This window comes from Gigantopelta aegis, chromosome 8 (genome assembly GCF_016097555.1).
Source record: "Gigantopelta aegis isolate Gae_Host chromosome 8, Gae_host_genome, whole genome shotgun sequence".
NCBI classification, from domain to species: Eukaryota; Metazoa; Mollusca; class Gastropoda; order Neomphalida; family Peltospiridae; genus Gigantopelta; species Gigantopelta aegis.
This window is the reverse complement of record NC_054706.1, coordinates 21022192-21038122: the sequence shown is the minus strand read 5'-3', so window position 1 is coordinate 21038122 and position 15931 is coordinate 21022192. Positions and strand designations below refer to the sequence as shown.

The following is a 15931-nucleotide window of genomic DNA, read 5'->3' as shown; positions in this document are numbered from 1 at the left end:
CATAAAAAAGATGCCTTGCTGCTATTTAAAAAAGAGTAACCCATGGAACGATGGCAGCGAGTTTCCTCTTTCATTACCTGTGTGATCCTTAACCATAAGTCTGATGCCATATATAGGCATAAATAAAATGTATTGAGTGTATCATTAAATAAAACATTCCCGTCTTCTTCCAGATGGTCAAAAAGAAAAAGAAAAATGACAGCACATTTTAAATTACAGCTATTTCAACTCTAACCTCAGGCCAGAGGACATTTTAGCCAAAAAACTAAATAAAGATACATGTAATGTAAAAATCAAGATTACCTTTTAGTTGTTTGAAGTAGATTATTATTTATTATTATTAAAAATATAAAATTGCAGAAACACATTTTATGAAATAATTTTTTTCTTTGAAATTTTATTTCCCCACATGTTTTTATATTGGTCAAAAATTCAATTTTAGAAATGTAAGTTCTTCCTTTTACTGTAATAATCAAAATCATTCCTGTAATTTTTTTTACAAATTAAGCAAATATCAGCTTTGTCATATTCTGATTTCTTAACAAGAAATATGTTAAAGCAGCATAAATATGAGATCTATACATAAATTAAAACACAACAAACTTACTGTCCAGCTTATTCTCAATGCCGTGGAATTCAGCGCCCTCACAGTGACGTTACCCGGTGGTTTCGACGGTGCATCTTGCTTCGTCTCAAACTCACGTGTCGGAGCACTGGAATTACTTCGCCCCACAATGTTCTCGGCGATAATACGGAGTCGATACTTCGTGTATGGTTTCAAATTTAGGACGTTGATGGCCCGAGCATTTGGGCTGGAGATGTTGTAGATATGTTTCCACCTGGTGCTGGAACCCTCGAGGGCTTCGACAATCCACAGCGTGATCGATGTCTTACCGTTGGAGCCCGGGAGAAACTGTAGAAGAACAGACCGGGCCTCTATGTTGCTGTATGCCAAGTTAAACGGTTCGGTGGGAAGTTCTATAACAAAAAGTGAAGTCTTTCAGTAATGCAGAACTCAAGGTTATCAGATCAGCTTAATGAAATAAATGGGGTATCTAAAATGGAAGCAAATACTACAAATACAGTGACGTACTAGTCTCATAACTAATTATTAATTTAAAATTTAATTGAAGTGTTTTCATATACCTCATAAAGTTCATAACATAGCAATTTGAAAAACCCCACTCTTTTACGTTTCCAACAATTATAAAACATGTATAAACCACTTTTAAACATAAAAGCTACATTGATGAAAGGTGAAATTGGATAAAAAGACACACACACACACAAAAATCACATCCTTGCAAACAACCAGTGAACAGTTTGCAAGGACACAAGAACACAAGAAGACAATGACAGACCATGTGTCATCATGTACACTGTCGGCAGAGTTTAAGTCATCATTTACTAACAACCAAATGGAAATTAAAATCAAATTTGATGAATATATTTAATTATTAATTTGCCAAACAGTTAATTTAAAAAATGCATGCCCTTTGCAGATCTACATGTATATTCATTTTAGCTGTTTGGCTAATTGAAAATTGAATTTAGCTGCAGATTGTTTGGCCAAATTCAATAAAATAGTAATAATTTCTGGGGTACAATCTAAAGCCTGTCTTGTGTATAACATGTGGAAACCTTTGACCTCAAACTAATGATAGCTTACTCAAGCACGTCAGGATTCTTTGATGAAGAATTCAACCCTGGGCCCATATTTTCGAAAGAAATCTTAGCCTCTGAAATTGTAAAACAATGGTAAGCTATGACGTCACTATGGTGTGTGCTGTAGTGACATCACAACCTACGATGATTTTACGACCTCGTAGCGCTAAGATAGCTTTGAAAATCCCTAGCCTGGACTCCAGTCATCGGCGTGACATTAGGTTAAGTTGAAAAGAAAAAAAACAAAGCTACACACTGATCACCCACCTGGAGGCACACCAGACTCAATGTCGGCACTCTTGGGAAGACCGGGTCCTTTCCTGGTACGAGCATGCACATATATTGTGTACTTGGTTATTGGAGACAGCTTGCGGATGGTGTAGCTCGTCAAATTGCTGGGAAGCTCAACCTGTTGTCGAGTGTGGGACTCGTTCTTTCTCTCCCAAATCACAGTGTATCCTGATTTAAAAAAAAAAAAAAAAAAAACCATTCCAAAATACTGTTTCTATGTACTGTGAAATCTGCCTAAAGCGAACCCTGCACAAACCGGAATCCTGTCACAACCAAGTTTTATGGTCCAACGTTTTAAAATTCTAAAATGTGACCCTCTAAACACAGGATCCTGTCTAAATCAGACAAGATTTAAGTCCCCAGTGTGATCCGGTTTAGACAGGTTTCACTGTACAAACTTGCAGATGGTGTAATTAGTTGCATTACTGGGATGCTCAACTTTGCTGTCATATGTGGGGGGTTTTACTTTCTCTCCCAAATCAGTATATCTTGATTTTTTAAAGATTTTTCTTAAAATTTAAACATTAATATTTCTATGTACAATGGTGTAATGAGTAATATGCTGACATGCCCAACTTGCAGTCTACTGTAAAGCTTATTCTTAATCTCATGAACTACATAACACTGTGCTGTTATCCCGATTTTAAATAAGAGGCCCATGGGCCTAAATGGTTACCTGAGTAAATTGTTGACCCCCACCTACCATACTCATGGATTGCAGGACACCCATTTTCCTGTGGGGTCAGACGACAGGTCTAATTTATAATTTTCTTTCCAATTTTTCACAAGTCTACCGGACAAGGACATAAAAAAAATATCTACATGTCCGTCAATATTTTTCTTGTATAAAATGTTTCAAATTGCTCAAAATGAAACAATTTGTAATTTATTTTTACTTGTTCATCAGATAACCAATGTATTTTGCTTGTCCGAACAGATGTTCATTTCTTAGGACGAACACACAAGTGCTTATTTCAAACACTGTGACATTTGATCCTGCATACTCAACACATTTTATTTACGGTTATATGGCGTCAAACATATGGTGAAGGACCACACAGATAATGAGAGAGGAAACCCAAAGTCACCACTTCATGGGCTACTCTTTTCAATTTGCAGCAAGGGATCTTTTATATGCACATTCCCACAGACAGGGTAGTACATACCATGGCCTTTGATATACCAGTCGTGGTGCACTGGTTGGAACGAGAAATAACCCAATGATCCCACCGACGGGGATCGATCCCAAACCGACTGCACAGCAAGTGAGCGCTTTACCACTGGGCTACATTCCGCCCCTGTAACCTTGATGATAACATGCAGATAAAACCAACCTTGAAGTTCTCCGTTAATTTCTTGTGGGGCGGTCCACAAAACTCTCAGTGTTCTGTCTCGGACATTGTCAAACTTCAAGTCTCCTACTTTTCCAGGAACTACAAACGACAAACACATAGAGGTTAAAATATATATCAACAATTTAACTACATTTATTCCATAATCACTATATACATTGGCAAGATATGATGACTAAATAAATCTCTATATTTTTTGATAACTACCTGTATAACTGACGTCCAAAAGAAACTATACCAAGACAAATTGATTTAATTTCCTTTATAATTTGTATAATGGAAATAAAATGGTGGTTAATTATGTTTCTGCTTTTATGGAATGAAATCTTGATCCTCACCGGTCAAAACCCCAATCTCATGAATATATAGGTTTTAAACATACAACATATTTAGTTTTTTTCTTCAGTAGTCCTTCAAAGTATTGGTACAGTTTCTTTTCGAAATCAGTACAATGTATATATATATATATATATATATATATATATATATAACAGTGCTATTAATTTGGCTTTCATTTTTAAATATGTAACCAAACAATAAATAGTTTTACCTGCCACATTATATTTCAAGTGAGCATTTTGGCGAATTTGTTACAGAATATATTAAACTAGCTGTAACCCATGCTTAGTATGGAAAAGCTTGGATAGGATGTGGTAATCTTACACTGGGCTTCCCCAAAAAGTATTAACTACTGTGTTTATAGTCAGCCCACATCCAATGCTATATATACAGCTGCCATATACATATATAGAAATTCCATGTAAAGTCATGTGATCACATCCAATGAGGCTTTTGTTATGGAATTCATCTTTGTGCACAATATTTCGCACGATGTGTGCATTATAATGCGGCATTGACCAAGTACAAAGATGGCAGTCGACAGTGCAGATCAAATGAGGAGATGCGATCAAATGGATCGGAAACAGTTAAAAATTACTTTCATATTGTATTACAGACACACTAAAACATGATTTTCATATTGTATTATAGACACACTAAAACATGACTTTCATACTGTATTGTAGACACACTAAAACATCAAAGAACCCATAAAGAAAATACCTCCATAGAATATTTCCAGACTTGAATAGTCCATTGATGGGTCATATTATAATCATTAATAATAATAATTATAATTTGAATAAAATCTTTCAAGGCTCTAAAAATAATGTTATAAAAAAATTAAAACTCTGCTCGAAGTGATGACTCAGATTATCATCACTTATTACTGGTATGTTATTTGAATACAATTTCATAATGGGATAAATTGTGAATATTTTCTCACCATCTTTTTGGGTACCATTAAAGCCGCACACCCTAGTTCCATCCAGCGAAAATAAATTATAATTTGGTTAATCTACAAACCTGTAACACACTTAGATCACGTTTTTATCAAATGGAGTGAAAAAGCAGGTTTTATATCGATAAATACCATGGGAATCCCCATGTCCCAATTGCTTGAAATAATTTTGAAAGTTTGTATTCTGATGTCACCGGTAGATGTCGCTCGAAGCACAACAATGCCTACGTCACGACAAATTTCACAGACTTGGGGTGCGTTCTTTTCACCTCTCCTGGACATGTTCCAACTGTTCTGTCCTGGTTGTATCCCCTCTCCAGATATCGTAGGACTTAGCAAAATTATTGGTTTTAAGGGTTTGTAACGTTTTGTATTGAGATACTTACTTGTCTGAACTTTATTGTTACTGAAAATGTTCACGAACTGTGAAGAAAAATCTCACAAATGAACAACAACAAATCGGATGTTGATTGCGCGAACCGTGCACGAGAAAACAAACCGAACCAAAATGATAACGGTCATGTGGTATACCAACGTCTGTGACATTGAAATGGAAATATCCCGTCTAAAAATAGATTAGACCTTGTCTGCTCAACGGTTTTTCCTCAAATGTGCGTCCGTTTTTCAGAAATAAGAAAAATGCATTTTGTGGTATTACAAACACCAGGATTACCAGGATTACCAAAAAACACATCAGGTGAATGGAAATGTATATTCTAAATAATAAACGGTAAGTAAAGTGCAATTTTATTTGTGAAAAAATGGGTTTAATAACGAAAAACAATGCCGTAATGGTTAACAACTAGCCGTAACTAGGGTGTGTCCCTTTAATGGGTATAATTATTTGAATAAAACTTTTCAAGACTCTCTAAATAATATTACCAAAAATTGAGACATTGCTATGACTGACGACTCTACCATCACTTATGTTATTTAGATAAAATTTCAAAAGAGGTATAAATCTCAGTATTTTCTCACCATCTTCTTGTGTACGTATCATCTGTGGATTACTTGCCGGGCCCTGTCCACGACTGGTCTGACATACGACTGTTATCACATACTCCGTATACTTCATCAGGTTGTAAATATGCGTTGTCTGGTGGCCGTACAGATTATCCTGATCCGACGGGAAGAACTCACTCCTTTCCGTCTGTGACACCACGGACCTGCGGAGACTGATCGTGTACCCTTGATTTATTCCATTTATCTGCGTCGGATCAGGCGGTAGCCACGTGACTTTAATCGTCGTCGAGTTTGTTGACACGAGAGTTATGTTCTGTGGCGGAGCAGTTGGCCGGCCTTCCAAGGTCCACACGAAGAAGTACGAACTGTACACTCCGGGACCTTTGATGTTGTACGCCGCTATGGCCACTTCGTACTGTTTGTGGTAGACGAGGTTGTCGAGGACGTAGCTGGTGGCCAGTCGGTCGGTGATGTTGCGTTTCTGTAGAGCCAGGTCGGGGTAGTTGGCAACTCGGTACTGGATGATGAAGCCAAGGAGATCCCCATTCCATGAATTCTCTTCTGGGGCTTGCCACTTCACCAGGATCGACCGATCTGGTCCGGGACTACAATAAAAGTTTCTCGGTGGTCTGCCGGGAGCTGGAAACCAAAATTAGACAATTATATTACAAGCATGAAAATAAGCATGATCAGAGGCTGATATAAGAGGGTGCCCCAGGGGCCCAGCTCCCTGTAAATTTTGCGACAGTATATTAATTTTAAAACATTTCAAACCTCTCCCAAAGTTCCCTTGGCATTTCACCTCATGTCATTGGGTCCCCCCCCCCCCCCCCCCCCCAAATGGATTTTCTGGATCCGCCACTGATGATAGTGTCGTGTAATCCATGTACAGGTTACCACAAAATACAGAATAGGTAACTGATAGATTATGACACCTCTATTCAGTTTATCAAGTTTCCAGTTCTGTCTTTCTTTCTTTTTGAAAGTAAAGGACTTCCCATACACACAAATAATTTGTCATCCAATTATATCAGTTTTAAGTGTACTGATACATACTTGTTTATTACATATCTGAATAAAACACAACTGATCCGGCATTATTTTAGTTCAACTCAATATACAAGTACAATGAAACCTCACAAGACTGGACCCTTTTTAAACCGGAATTTGCTCAAAATCGGACATTTTACACAGTCCCTTTTCATATACTAGGACAGAACTTAACCTTTCTAAACTGAATCCCTCTTAAAACCGGACATTTGTCTTGGTCCCAAGGGTGTCCAGTTTAGAGGGGGTTCACTGTATTTGTGAATGAGTACTGTTCTTGATTTTACTCACCATTCTTGTTATTTCAATACATGCCTATTATATTACTGGGTGGGTTGGGGTTTCACTGTATTTGTGAATGAGTACTGTTCTTGATTTTACTCACCATTCTTGTTATTTCAATACATGCCTATTATATTACTGGGTGGGTTGGGGTTTCACTGTATTTGTGAATGAGTACTGTTCTTGATTTTACTCACCATTCTTGTTATTTCAATACATGCCTATTATATTACTGGGTGGGTTGGGGTTTCACTGTATTTGTGAATGAGTACTGTTCTTGATTTTACTCACCATTCTTGTTATTTCAATACATGCCTATTATATTACTGGGTGGGTTGGGGTTTCACTGTATTTGTGAATGAGTACTGTTCTTGATTTTACTCACCATTCTTGTTATTTCAATACATGCCTATTATATTACTGGGTGGTTTGGGGGTTTTTTCAGTTTTGTCTGTCATAAATACTCCTTCCTTCATAACCAAATTGACCACTTGCTAATTTTTATACAAAGTGACTACAATATTTATTATTTGGCTAATGAAACAACCATTTTTACTAGTTTTTACAGAAAACTCTAAATATCTGAAACCGGACTAAAACTACATTCTTTCCAGTGTAAGGCTTGAATACTGTTAAGTCAATAGATTGTTTGGCTACCACAGGTACCGAAATATGCAATTGTTAACAACTAAAGCTGTGAGCTGTGTTTCTGCCACACGCCAGGTGGGTAGTTCTCTACTCTGTCCCAGAGACAATTGGTTAACGTCAAGTAACAGGAAACACCAATATTCTGGACACTATAAATTTATAACAACCACACCGACAGTGAGGTGTATTTTCCCATACCAATAAAAGCAATATTGGCCTATTTTTTCTCTCTTTTTTTTTTTTACAGATGCAAACGGTCATTCGCGAAATTTAAACATCGCAAATATGCGCTACGGTGTATATTCACAAAAAACCCACGTGGCAATATTAATCCGGTTTACAGTATACATATATATTATATGTTCTTACGCTGTGGTGGCATCTGAATGGCTGGATCTGGTTTAGGGATGCTGGCGTTTCCCTCGCCCACCGAATTAAATGCGCTGATCTTGAACTTGTAGAAGCGAGATGGCTGCAGGTTAGAAACTGTGTACTGTGACAAGTTGGGTTTGATGATGTCCGGGTACACCTGCCATCTCGAGTTGTCATTGTTAGCACCTACAAGCAGAAAAAGTAATGTATAATATTGCATCACATCACTGAATCAGTGGTTACTAGATCAAAATAAAACACAAGTTTAATGTAGAGACTTCTTATTATGACATTTTGTAGAAAGCTAGTTCAAGTTGAATATTAATATATACTTACTGATTTATTGATATTATACGAGACCAATGTCAGGATAACAGTTATCAAACAAACGCTAGTGCAGGAAAAAATTTGACTGTGAGCTAGCTGGGTTTTTGGGGTTGTTTTTTTTTGTTTTAAAAAAACAACAAAAAAACAACAATAGCCCATCAGGCTACTGGGATATATTTGTCACTAGCCCTGTATTAAAATGTACTAGCCCCAGGTATCAGGCTAGCAGATTTGTTGAACTCTGATTTTGTGCCAGTATACAATTATACCAAATTAAGAAATGTTTTAATTCACATTTTAATAAACACACAACTTAATCCAATACCACAATATATATATATTATTATATATTTGCAAAATGAGGAAATAAATGAAACTTAGAAGATGGCAAAGCCTATTCACAATGCCCTTTAAAAAAAAAAATATATCATTAAAACATACACAAGGGAGGTAACCCACCTTGGACTTCCACTCTATAGCTGATGATGTAACGTTGTAGAGGACTGTTGCCATTGAAACCAGGAGTCCATGTAATGATGACGCTGTTGTCTGTGTCCCGAGCTAAAGTGACACTCGTTATCACAGGTTTCCGTGGTAATTCTGAAAAACGACACATTGAAATTCATTACTCCATAAAGTCATTTAAATAAAGACTGCTACATGTATAGCACTTCGATAGATGATTAGTTTTGATACCACAAGTAATTACTTAAAAATTAAATACAATTCCCACAGTAATATATATTATATACATGTAATACAGTGTAAATAAATTAACTATTATAACACATATTAAAATCTGGGATTTTCTTCTTTTATATATATTATGTACTTTACCAGACTTGAACTAAAGACTTAAAGAGTGCCTGGCAGCTTAGACCAAAAGAACATCTGATTAATCAGTATTTTTGTGTAAACCGGTAAGATTAAAGAGTCCCATTCAACAACAAGGATTTTGGAAAACCTGTCAATTCCAACACTCTATTAGTATTCGGAATCAGTTGGAATTTCATCATCAATCATCGGTTATAATCTGGTGGCACCAACCGATCAACTTTCGATTACACAATCGTTTTGAATTGGACCATGCACCTATTGCTGTGTTCACTGGGATCTAGATCCTACAAATGGCCAACTTTACCTTTAATAACTATTTATATCTTCCTCAACATAATTACATCCATTCCTTCATCTACACTGGAGGGACAATAGCAGTTAACATTTTCCCACCCAATGAATAAATTATTTTTATAATCGATCATCATATCAATAGACCTTGACCCATCAATTAAAAAAAATATATAATCGATAATTGGAACGTCACTACACTGTGTATTTATACCAGACACATTTCATCAGTCCCACTTGAATTTGTTTTAGACTTAAAAAGAGTCCACCGTATTTTCAAAATGTTCTCACCAATAACGAGTAATGTTGCCACACGACTGTCGTTCCCGCCGGCCGAGGTGACGACACACTTGTAGCGCCCAATGTCCTGCCCCGCCACACCGCTGATGATGAGACTGCCGGTGGCGGTGATGATGCGCCTGCCCCCACTGACGATGTGCTCCTCACTGTAACTGGGTTTCTTGTAGAAAAACCAGTCCCACTGCGGCTGGATGTTCTCGTCGTGACTGACCCCGCACTCCAGGGTTGCGCGCGTACTCAGAATCTCCGTGCTGTTCTGTGGCGGTCGCACAATCTGAGTTTTTACTGAAACAAAAATCAAGTTTTTATCATTTATAAAACATCATAATACGAGCTGGTAAAAATGTGTTGATTCTGTGTTGAGGAAGAAATGTTTTATTTAACATTACATTGAACACAGTTATATTGTCAAGCAAAAAAACTAAGAGAGAGGAATTCTGCTGCCATGGGCTATTCTTTTTTTATCATATAATATCTTACATTTTCAGTGCAATCAAAGTATGTGATATTTTTCAGATCACATACTTTAAGAATTTGATAACTTTGCAAATTAGATGTAAATTAGTCGAGGTCGCGGCACTAGGTTTATTGACATTTAAGCAAACGTACTTGGGTGACACTCCATGATTGACGTATGCATTCATAGTCATCAAATAAAAACATTTCAATGGCAATTTGACACTGAAAGCTGTCCAGTGTTCAGAAAACAAAAAACGTTAGGCATAACTTTATTTTGATGTAAGGACATCTAAAATGACGTCATTAGAGTTTGACGTCATTTCCATTCAAAAATACACCGCGCCACATATTCTTACGTCATTTGAATATCTAGTAATGGCGGTCTGGAATTAAAGTTGCATGTACAGTTTACAAAACATGTTGTATTAAGCTTGAGCTTATATGATAAAGAGATTATTACCCTCGTGTATTTCGGTATCGTCAATATCATATATTAGGAATAAAAATAATGTATTATGCTCGCATAATACAATTTTTATTCCTAATATATGATATTGACGATACCGAAATACACGAGGGTAATAACCTCTATCTATTATCTCCCAGATAGGATAAACACTATTTGTGGTGATTTGGCTGGAATGAGAAATAGTCCGATGGGCCCACTGACAGGGATTGATCCTAGGTTTACAACTGGGCCATGTCCCCGCTCTGATTTTATGGTGAGATGAATGATTATAATAGATAAATAATTCCATTTTATAATTACTGTTTTGTAATAGGCATTTGGATTGGTTAAAATGCTATCACGTGATCTAAAACAATGTTCATTCTTCCATGAATTTTAAAACTGCACTTTTTCAGTAAACAAATAAAAACAGAATGTTATTACGGGAACTACTTTTTATTGTCAACACACTTATGTATGAACGGCTTCGCGCTAACACACTACGCCATTCATACAGTGTGTAAAACGGTTTTGGTGTTTATCATCGCATGAACGTAAAAAATATAACGTTCAGTTCTTAAATAAGACATAAACCCACACACATACAACTGGCACTTTGAAGGTTTTATGCTAAAAATAAGAATGGATAATCTCATTAATAAAAATATTCTCATCAATGAGGTTTTACAAAAGTTTACATTTAAACTTTAGTCAAAAGATCGAAATTTACAAATGTTTTACATCCAATAGCCTGATGATTAATATATCAATATGCTCTAGTGGTGTCATTCAACAAAACAGCAACATTTCACTTTTCATGTATTATTTTTTTTATTTCTTTTCATTAAAAGAACAAAAAGATCTTACCTATAACTTGCAGCAAAGCTTCCACTAAAATCTGTCCCCTGACATTGGAGGCTACACATTTGTACAATGCCGAGTCCTGTTTCTTTGTCGATACAATGAGGAGTCCATCATTCAGGATCTGGTAACGGCCGTCGCTGACAATTGGGCTGTCTATACCACTGACAACTACAGAAATCAAATGTATTATACAGACTTTATCAAATTTGTTACTATGTACATCGATAAGATTCAAATGGACAGGGCTTCTAGATTATGGTAGCTCCACTCTCATGAATAGTGATATTCAATGTTGGGCTAGTAAATAACTACAATTGCCATGTCCGACAGCTAGTGAAAACAATTTGTCAAATGTTCAGTTAAAGTCTATTTTGTAAATATGAATATCCTGCAAACACCCCACAATGTTAGTGTTTTAAGCTTTATCTATCTCTTTAGGTGGCATATCTGATTTTTACTATTATTTGGCAAAATTATATTACCGGAACTTAAAAGAAAGTAGGGCTAGTGAATTTTTAATCATAGCTAGTAAATTTTTGAAATCACTGATCCCATGGCTAGTGGAATTTATAAAAATTTGAGAAACCCTGTGTAACCCATGCTTAGCAAAGAAAAGTTTGGATAGGATGTGGTGATCATACACTGGAAAAAACCCGATTCGTAATTTAAAAAAGTGCGATGATTGTAAATTATGTAAGTACAATTATGTAAGTAGTGTGACATTCTGTCAAAACTCTAAACGATATGATTATGTACAAAAACATTATCTTTGTCACAGACTGACAGAAATGATAATTGTGGTTCTAATAGATTTTATGTAGGCTATAAAAATAAACCTTTAGGCCACAGGTATAGTTTGTGTTCTTGCCCTGACAGTTTTTTATAATTTGGTACTAATAATGTCTAATATTTTATGACATTCTTAACTTCTATCATGATTATATCTTTGTAAAATATGTTGGGGTCTGAAGTCTTAATAAGCATACATGTACTACCTTTAAAAAATAGTCTGCATACAGACAAATATAAACAATTTCTTTCAACCTTCATTCTTGACACGTGTGTATATGCATGTGCACGTGTGTGTTTTGTTTGGGGGTTTTGCAACGACTATTATTGTCGGAAGATATAGACATTTAAATAATAGTGTAACTGAACTGAAACAAACTACTTCTGCCTCAGCACATTTTTTGCTGATGAAATGGTCTGACTTTCAAAGGCTAAAAATATATTTATAAATAAATTAATGCCCATCCTTGGGTGGGGTGGAGGGGTGGGGTAGGTTACAACAGATAAGAAAACATTAAAATATATTACCTTTGTACCAACTAACTACTGGAGTTGGTGCACCAGTGGCCTGACAGTAAAATTTGGCATCCCTGGTTTCAACAATTGTTAAATTGTCAGGTGTTGATGTGAATTTGGGCGGTGAACCTAATTTAGGTAAAAGAAAGAAGTACAATCTTTAAGGTTGGAACAAAAGGTTAGGATACACACAAACAATCACAAAAACTAAATGCAATGAATCTTTAAGTATATGCAAACAAAAAATATCCTTTTTGTATAGAAATAAACTACCCTAAGTTTTCCTAAATATATTCTCTAATAATGTACATTTTTCTTAAGGAGTTACTTTAATCAAACATTGTAAAATTAATGTGTAGGTTAACTCATCACATAAAAATGATACGTATTTGAAAACAGCCACAGAAATTTAATATTGTTTCTTCTTCTTTTCATTCGCTTGTTAACTACACATGAATATTGTTTTAATTACAGCAGTACATACTAATTCATTAGAAAATCTACTCAACATGGCAGCCTCAGGCATCCACAGATTGCACAATTGATTGTTTGATTCACATATTGCTTATGCAGTTTTATTAGGGCATAATCAGTGACCTGTGCCCCATTCCACTTAAGGTAAGTCAGGTGATTATTAGCGCTAAGGTCACTTCATGGAACGGAGCCCACGTAAAATTTATTTATTGGGGGGGGGGGGGGGAATAACCACTTTTCAGGTCATGCAGATTTCAATTTGTGGAGGTTTGCTTACTACTTGAACCCATTCTCTATTTGTTTTCTTCCCATCCCAATTAGTGCCCCACGACTGGTATATCAAAGGCTGTGGTATGTGATGTCCTGTCCTGGAAACATGTAACGAGTTTCCTCTAAGACAGTGTGTTAAAAATGATCAAATATTTCACATCCAATAGCAGAGTATTAATAAATCAATTTGCTCTAGTGGTGTCATTAAACTAACTGATGAAACAAATGTCCTGCAATCTAACCACTGCTTGGCAATCATTACACATGCATTCATTTGAGATGATGAGGTGTCATTAAACATTCCTTTCATTCATTCACGGAAGGAAATGTTATTTAACGATGCACTCGACACATTTTATTTATGGTTATATGGCGTCGGACATATGGTTAAGAACCACACAGATATTGAGAGGAAACCTGCTGTCGCCACTTCATGGGCTACGTTTTTCGATTAGCAGCAAGGGGTCTTTTATATACACTACCCCATAGACAGGATAACACATACCACGGCCTTTGATGTACCAGTCGTGGTGCATTGGCTGGAGAGAAAAATAGTGCAATGGGCCCACTGACAGGGATTGATCGCAAACCGACCGTGCATCAAGCGAACACTTTACCACTGGGCTACGTTCCGCCCCATGTGATATGAAATGATGCAGGTTGGTTCTATTTTTACTTAAATTATACCTGTTAAAAAGGAATATACTTGTAGTGAAATACATGTTTATGAACACAAAAAAAACCCCACTACTTCTTCACTTAACACATTGACTTCATTACCCCTAATATTCCACCCTACCTATCCCTCCAACCTTTAGCTCTAACATTGACTTAACTTAGAAACAGAAAGAACTGCCTGAACACTCACTGTTGACTTTGAGCCAGGACACAGATGAATCCTCCCCGGCTCGGTTCTGAGCGATACACTGGTACAGACCCATGTCAGACATCTCCACTCTGTCAATACGCAGCGTTCCATTGGCAAACTCAACAGTTCTGTGAAGACAACAACTTCATTAATAAAACGATGGGAGTAAAATGTCAATGAAGAAAACAGTCAGGAAAACTGCAGGGCTTTGAAAAGCAGCTAGATTAAAAAATGTACAGAATGTCCATCTCTGTTAATTATGTGACAATCTTTTACTACTGCTTGTTTGGTACAAATGGTATATGATGTTACTGACGTAACTACTGTCAACATTTTCTACATGAGTCCAAAAGACAAATTTCCATACTATTCCAAACCAACTTGCAAAAAAGGTATTTTTCCATACTTTTTCCAGGTCTGGAAAATGGATTTTCAAAATTCCATATTTTTCAAGGTTTTCCAGACTCCGTACAAACCCTGCGATGATTAATAAATAAATGTCATCTGATATATTGGCATCTTAAAAGAAAACAAAAGTTTAACAGAGTATTATTAAAAACATTACCTGCTTCTCTGTAGAGAGCTAACTAGATGCCCGTTGTAATACCATCTGATAGTGGGAGCAGGGATTCCAATTGCAGTGCACGTTATTTCCACAGTCTCACTGAAGGCTTTCTCAATGATTCCAGGCAACTGTGGGGTAATTTTCGGGCTACCTGAAACACAACAAAACAAAGGAATGGTCAGATTAGCTTTTCTAGGTAGCAAATTTAGCGGGCCATTGCAATCTGAACGGAATAGTTAGTTGTACTAGGCAGCAGTTTTCATTTATCTCTTATCCACCCAGCTTTACAACCAGAAAACATCATCACTGACTCAAGTTTCCAACGTGAAATATGTAATTGTGAACCCACATTTTTCAACCTCTTTTGATGTGTGTCATTGTTTAGAGGACATCTTAGTGAGTCTAATTACCAAAATAAAATTTACAGAAGAACTTATTAATACTTTTAAAATATTTTAGTTTTAAACCCTACGATCACGATCCATGATGTCTTTACCAAAGTTTATTTTCCATTTCAATTGACGACGAGTAATCCCATCCATCATCTACTTCAGTCTGTATTATCAGTTATTTTCACCGAATACATCCTTTACAAATCTTGAGTTTTCATTAAATAATAATGTCCAATATGTTTTGAAAAAATTATCCAAATAGCGAGAAATTGAACCCATGTAGGTGTTACGTCATCAATAACGTTTACACAAACTTAGTTTTTTATTTTATTTTCGATACTGTGATAAAAACTTAAATACGAATACCAGTCAACAAAATACACTAGACATGTTCAATTGTCATTCTACTATGTTCTAGCATTCACAGAATCAAGGTAGATAACTCCTGTGAATGTTGACAGCCGTGTTTTTGAAAGCGGGTTGCATCTCAACTACAGTCAAGAATGGGTTTTAACGTTAGTTTTGCGTGTCTCAACTGCAGTCGAGAATGGGATAGAAAGAGTCAAAGAATATACTGAAAAAATATGGTGGGCCAGTGCAATCTGAAGGGA

The 15931-nt window shown here is 36.2% G+C and overlaps 1 protein-coding gene across 2 annotated transcripts in view; it reads right to left on the bottom strand.

Moving 5' to 3' along the window:
- The window catches only part of LOC121379103 (protein sidekick-like), a 94719-nt gene that overhangs the window by 33911 nt on the left and 44877 nt on the right, over positions 1–15931 (bottom strand). For both annotated transcript variants that reach the window (XM_041507574.1, XM_041507576.1), the window contains exons 6-16: positions 14929–15079; positions 14364–14491; positions 12764–12880; positions 11450–11614; positions 9667–9960; positions 8707–8847; positions 7918–8106; positions 5587–6210; positions 3291–3389; positions 1933–2124; positions 608–978 (exon numbers count right to left, since the gene is read on the bottom strand). In XM_041507574.1, the coding sequence (XP_041363508.1) occupies positions 608–978; positions 1933–2124; positions 3291–3389; positions 5587–6210; positions 7918–8106; positions 8707–8847; positions 9667–9960; positions 11450–11614; positions 12764–12880; positions 14364–14491; positions 14929–15079 (2471 nt within the window). The remainder of the gene's footprint in view (positions 1–607; positions 979–1932; positions 2125–3290; positions 3390–5586; positions 6211–7917; positions 8107–8706; positions 8848–9666; positions 9961–11449; positions 11615–12763; positions 12881–14363; positions 14492–14928; positions 15080–15931) is intronic.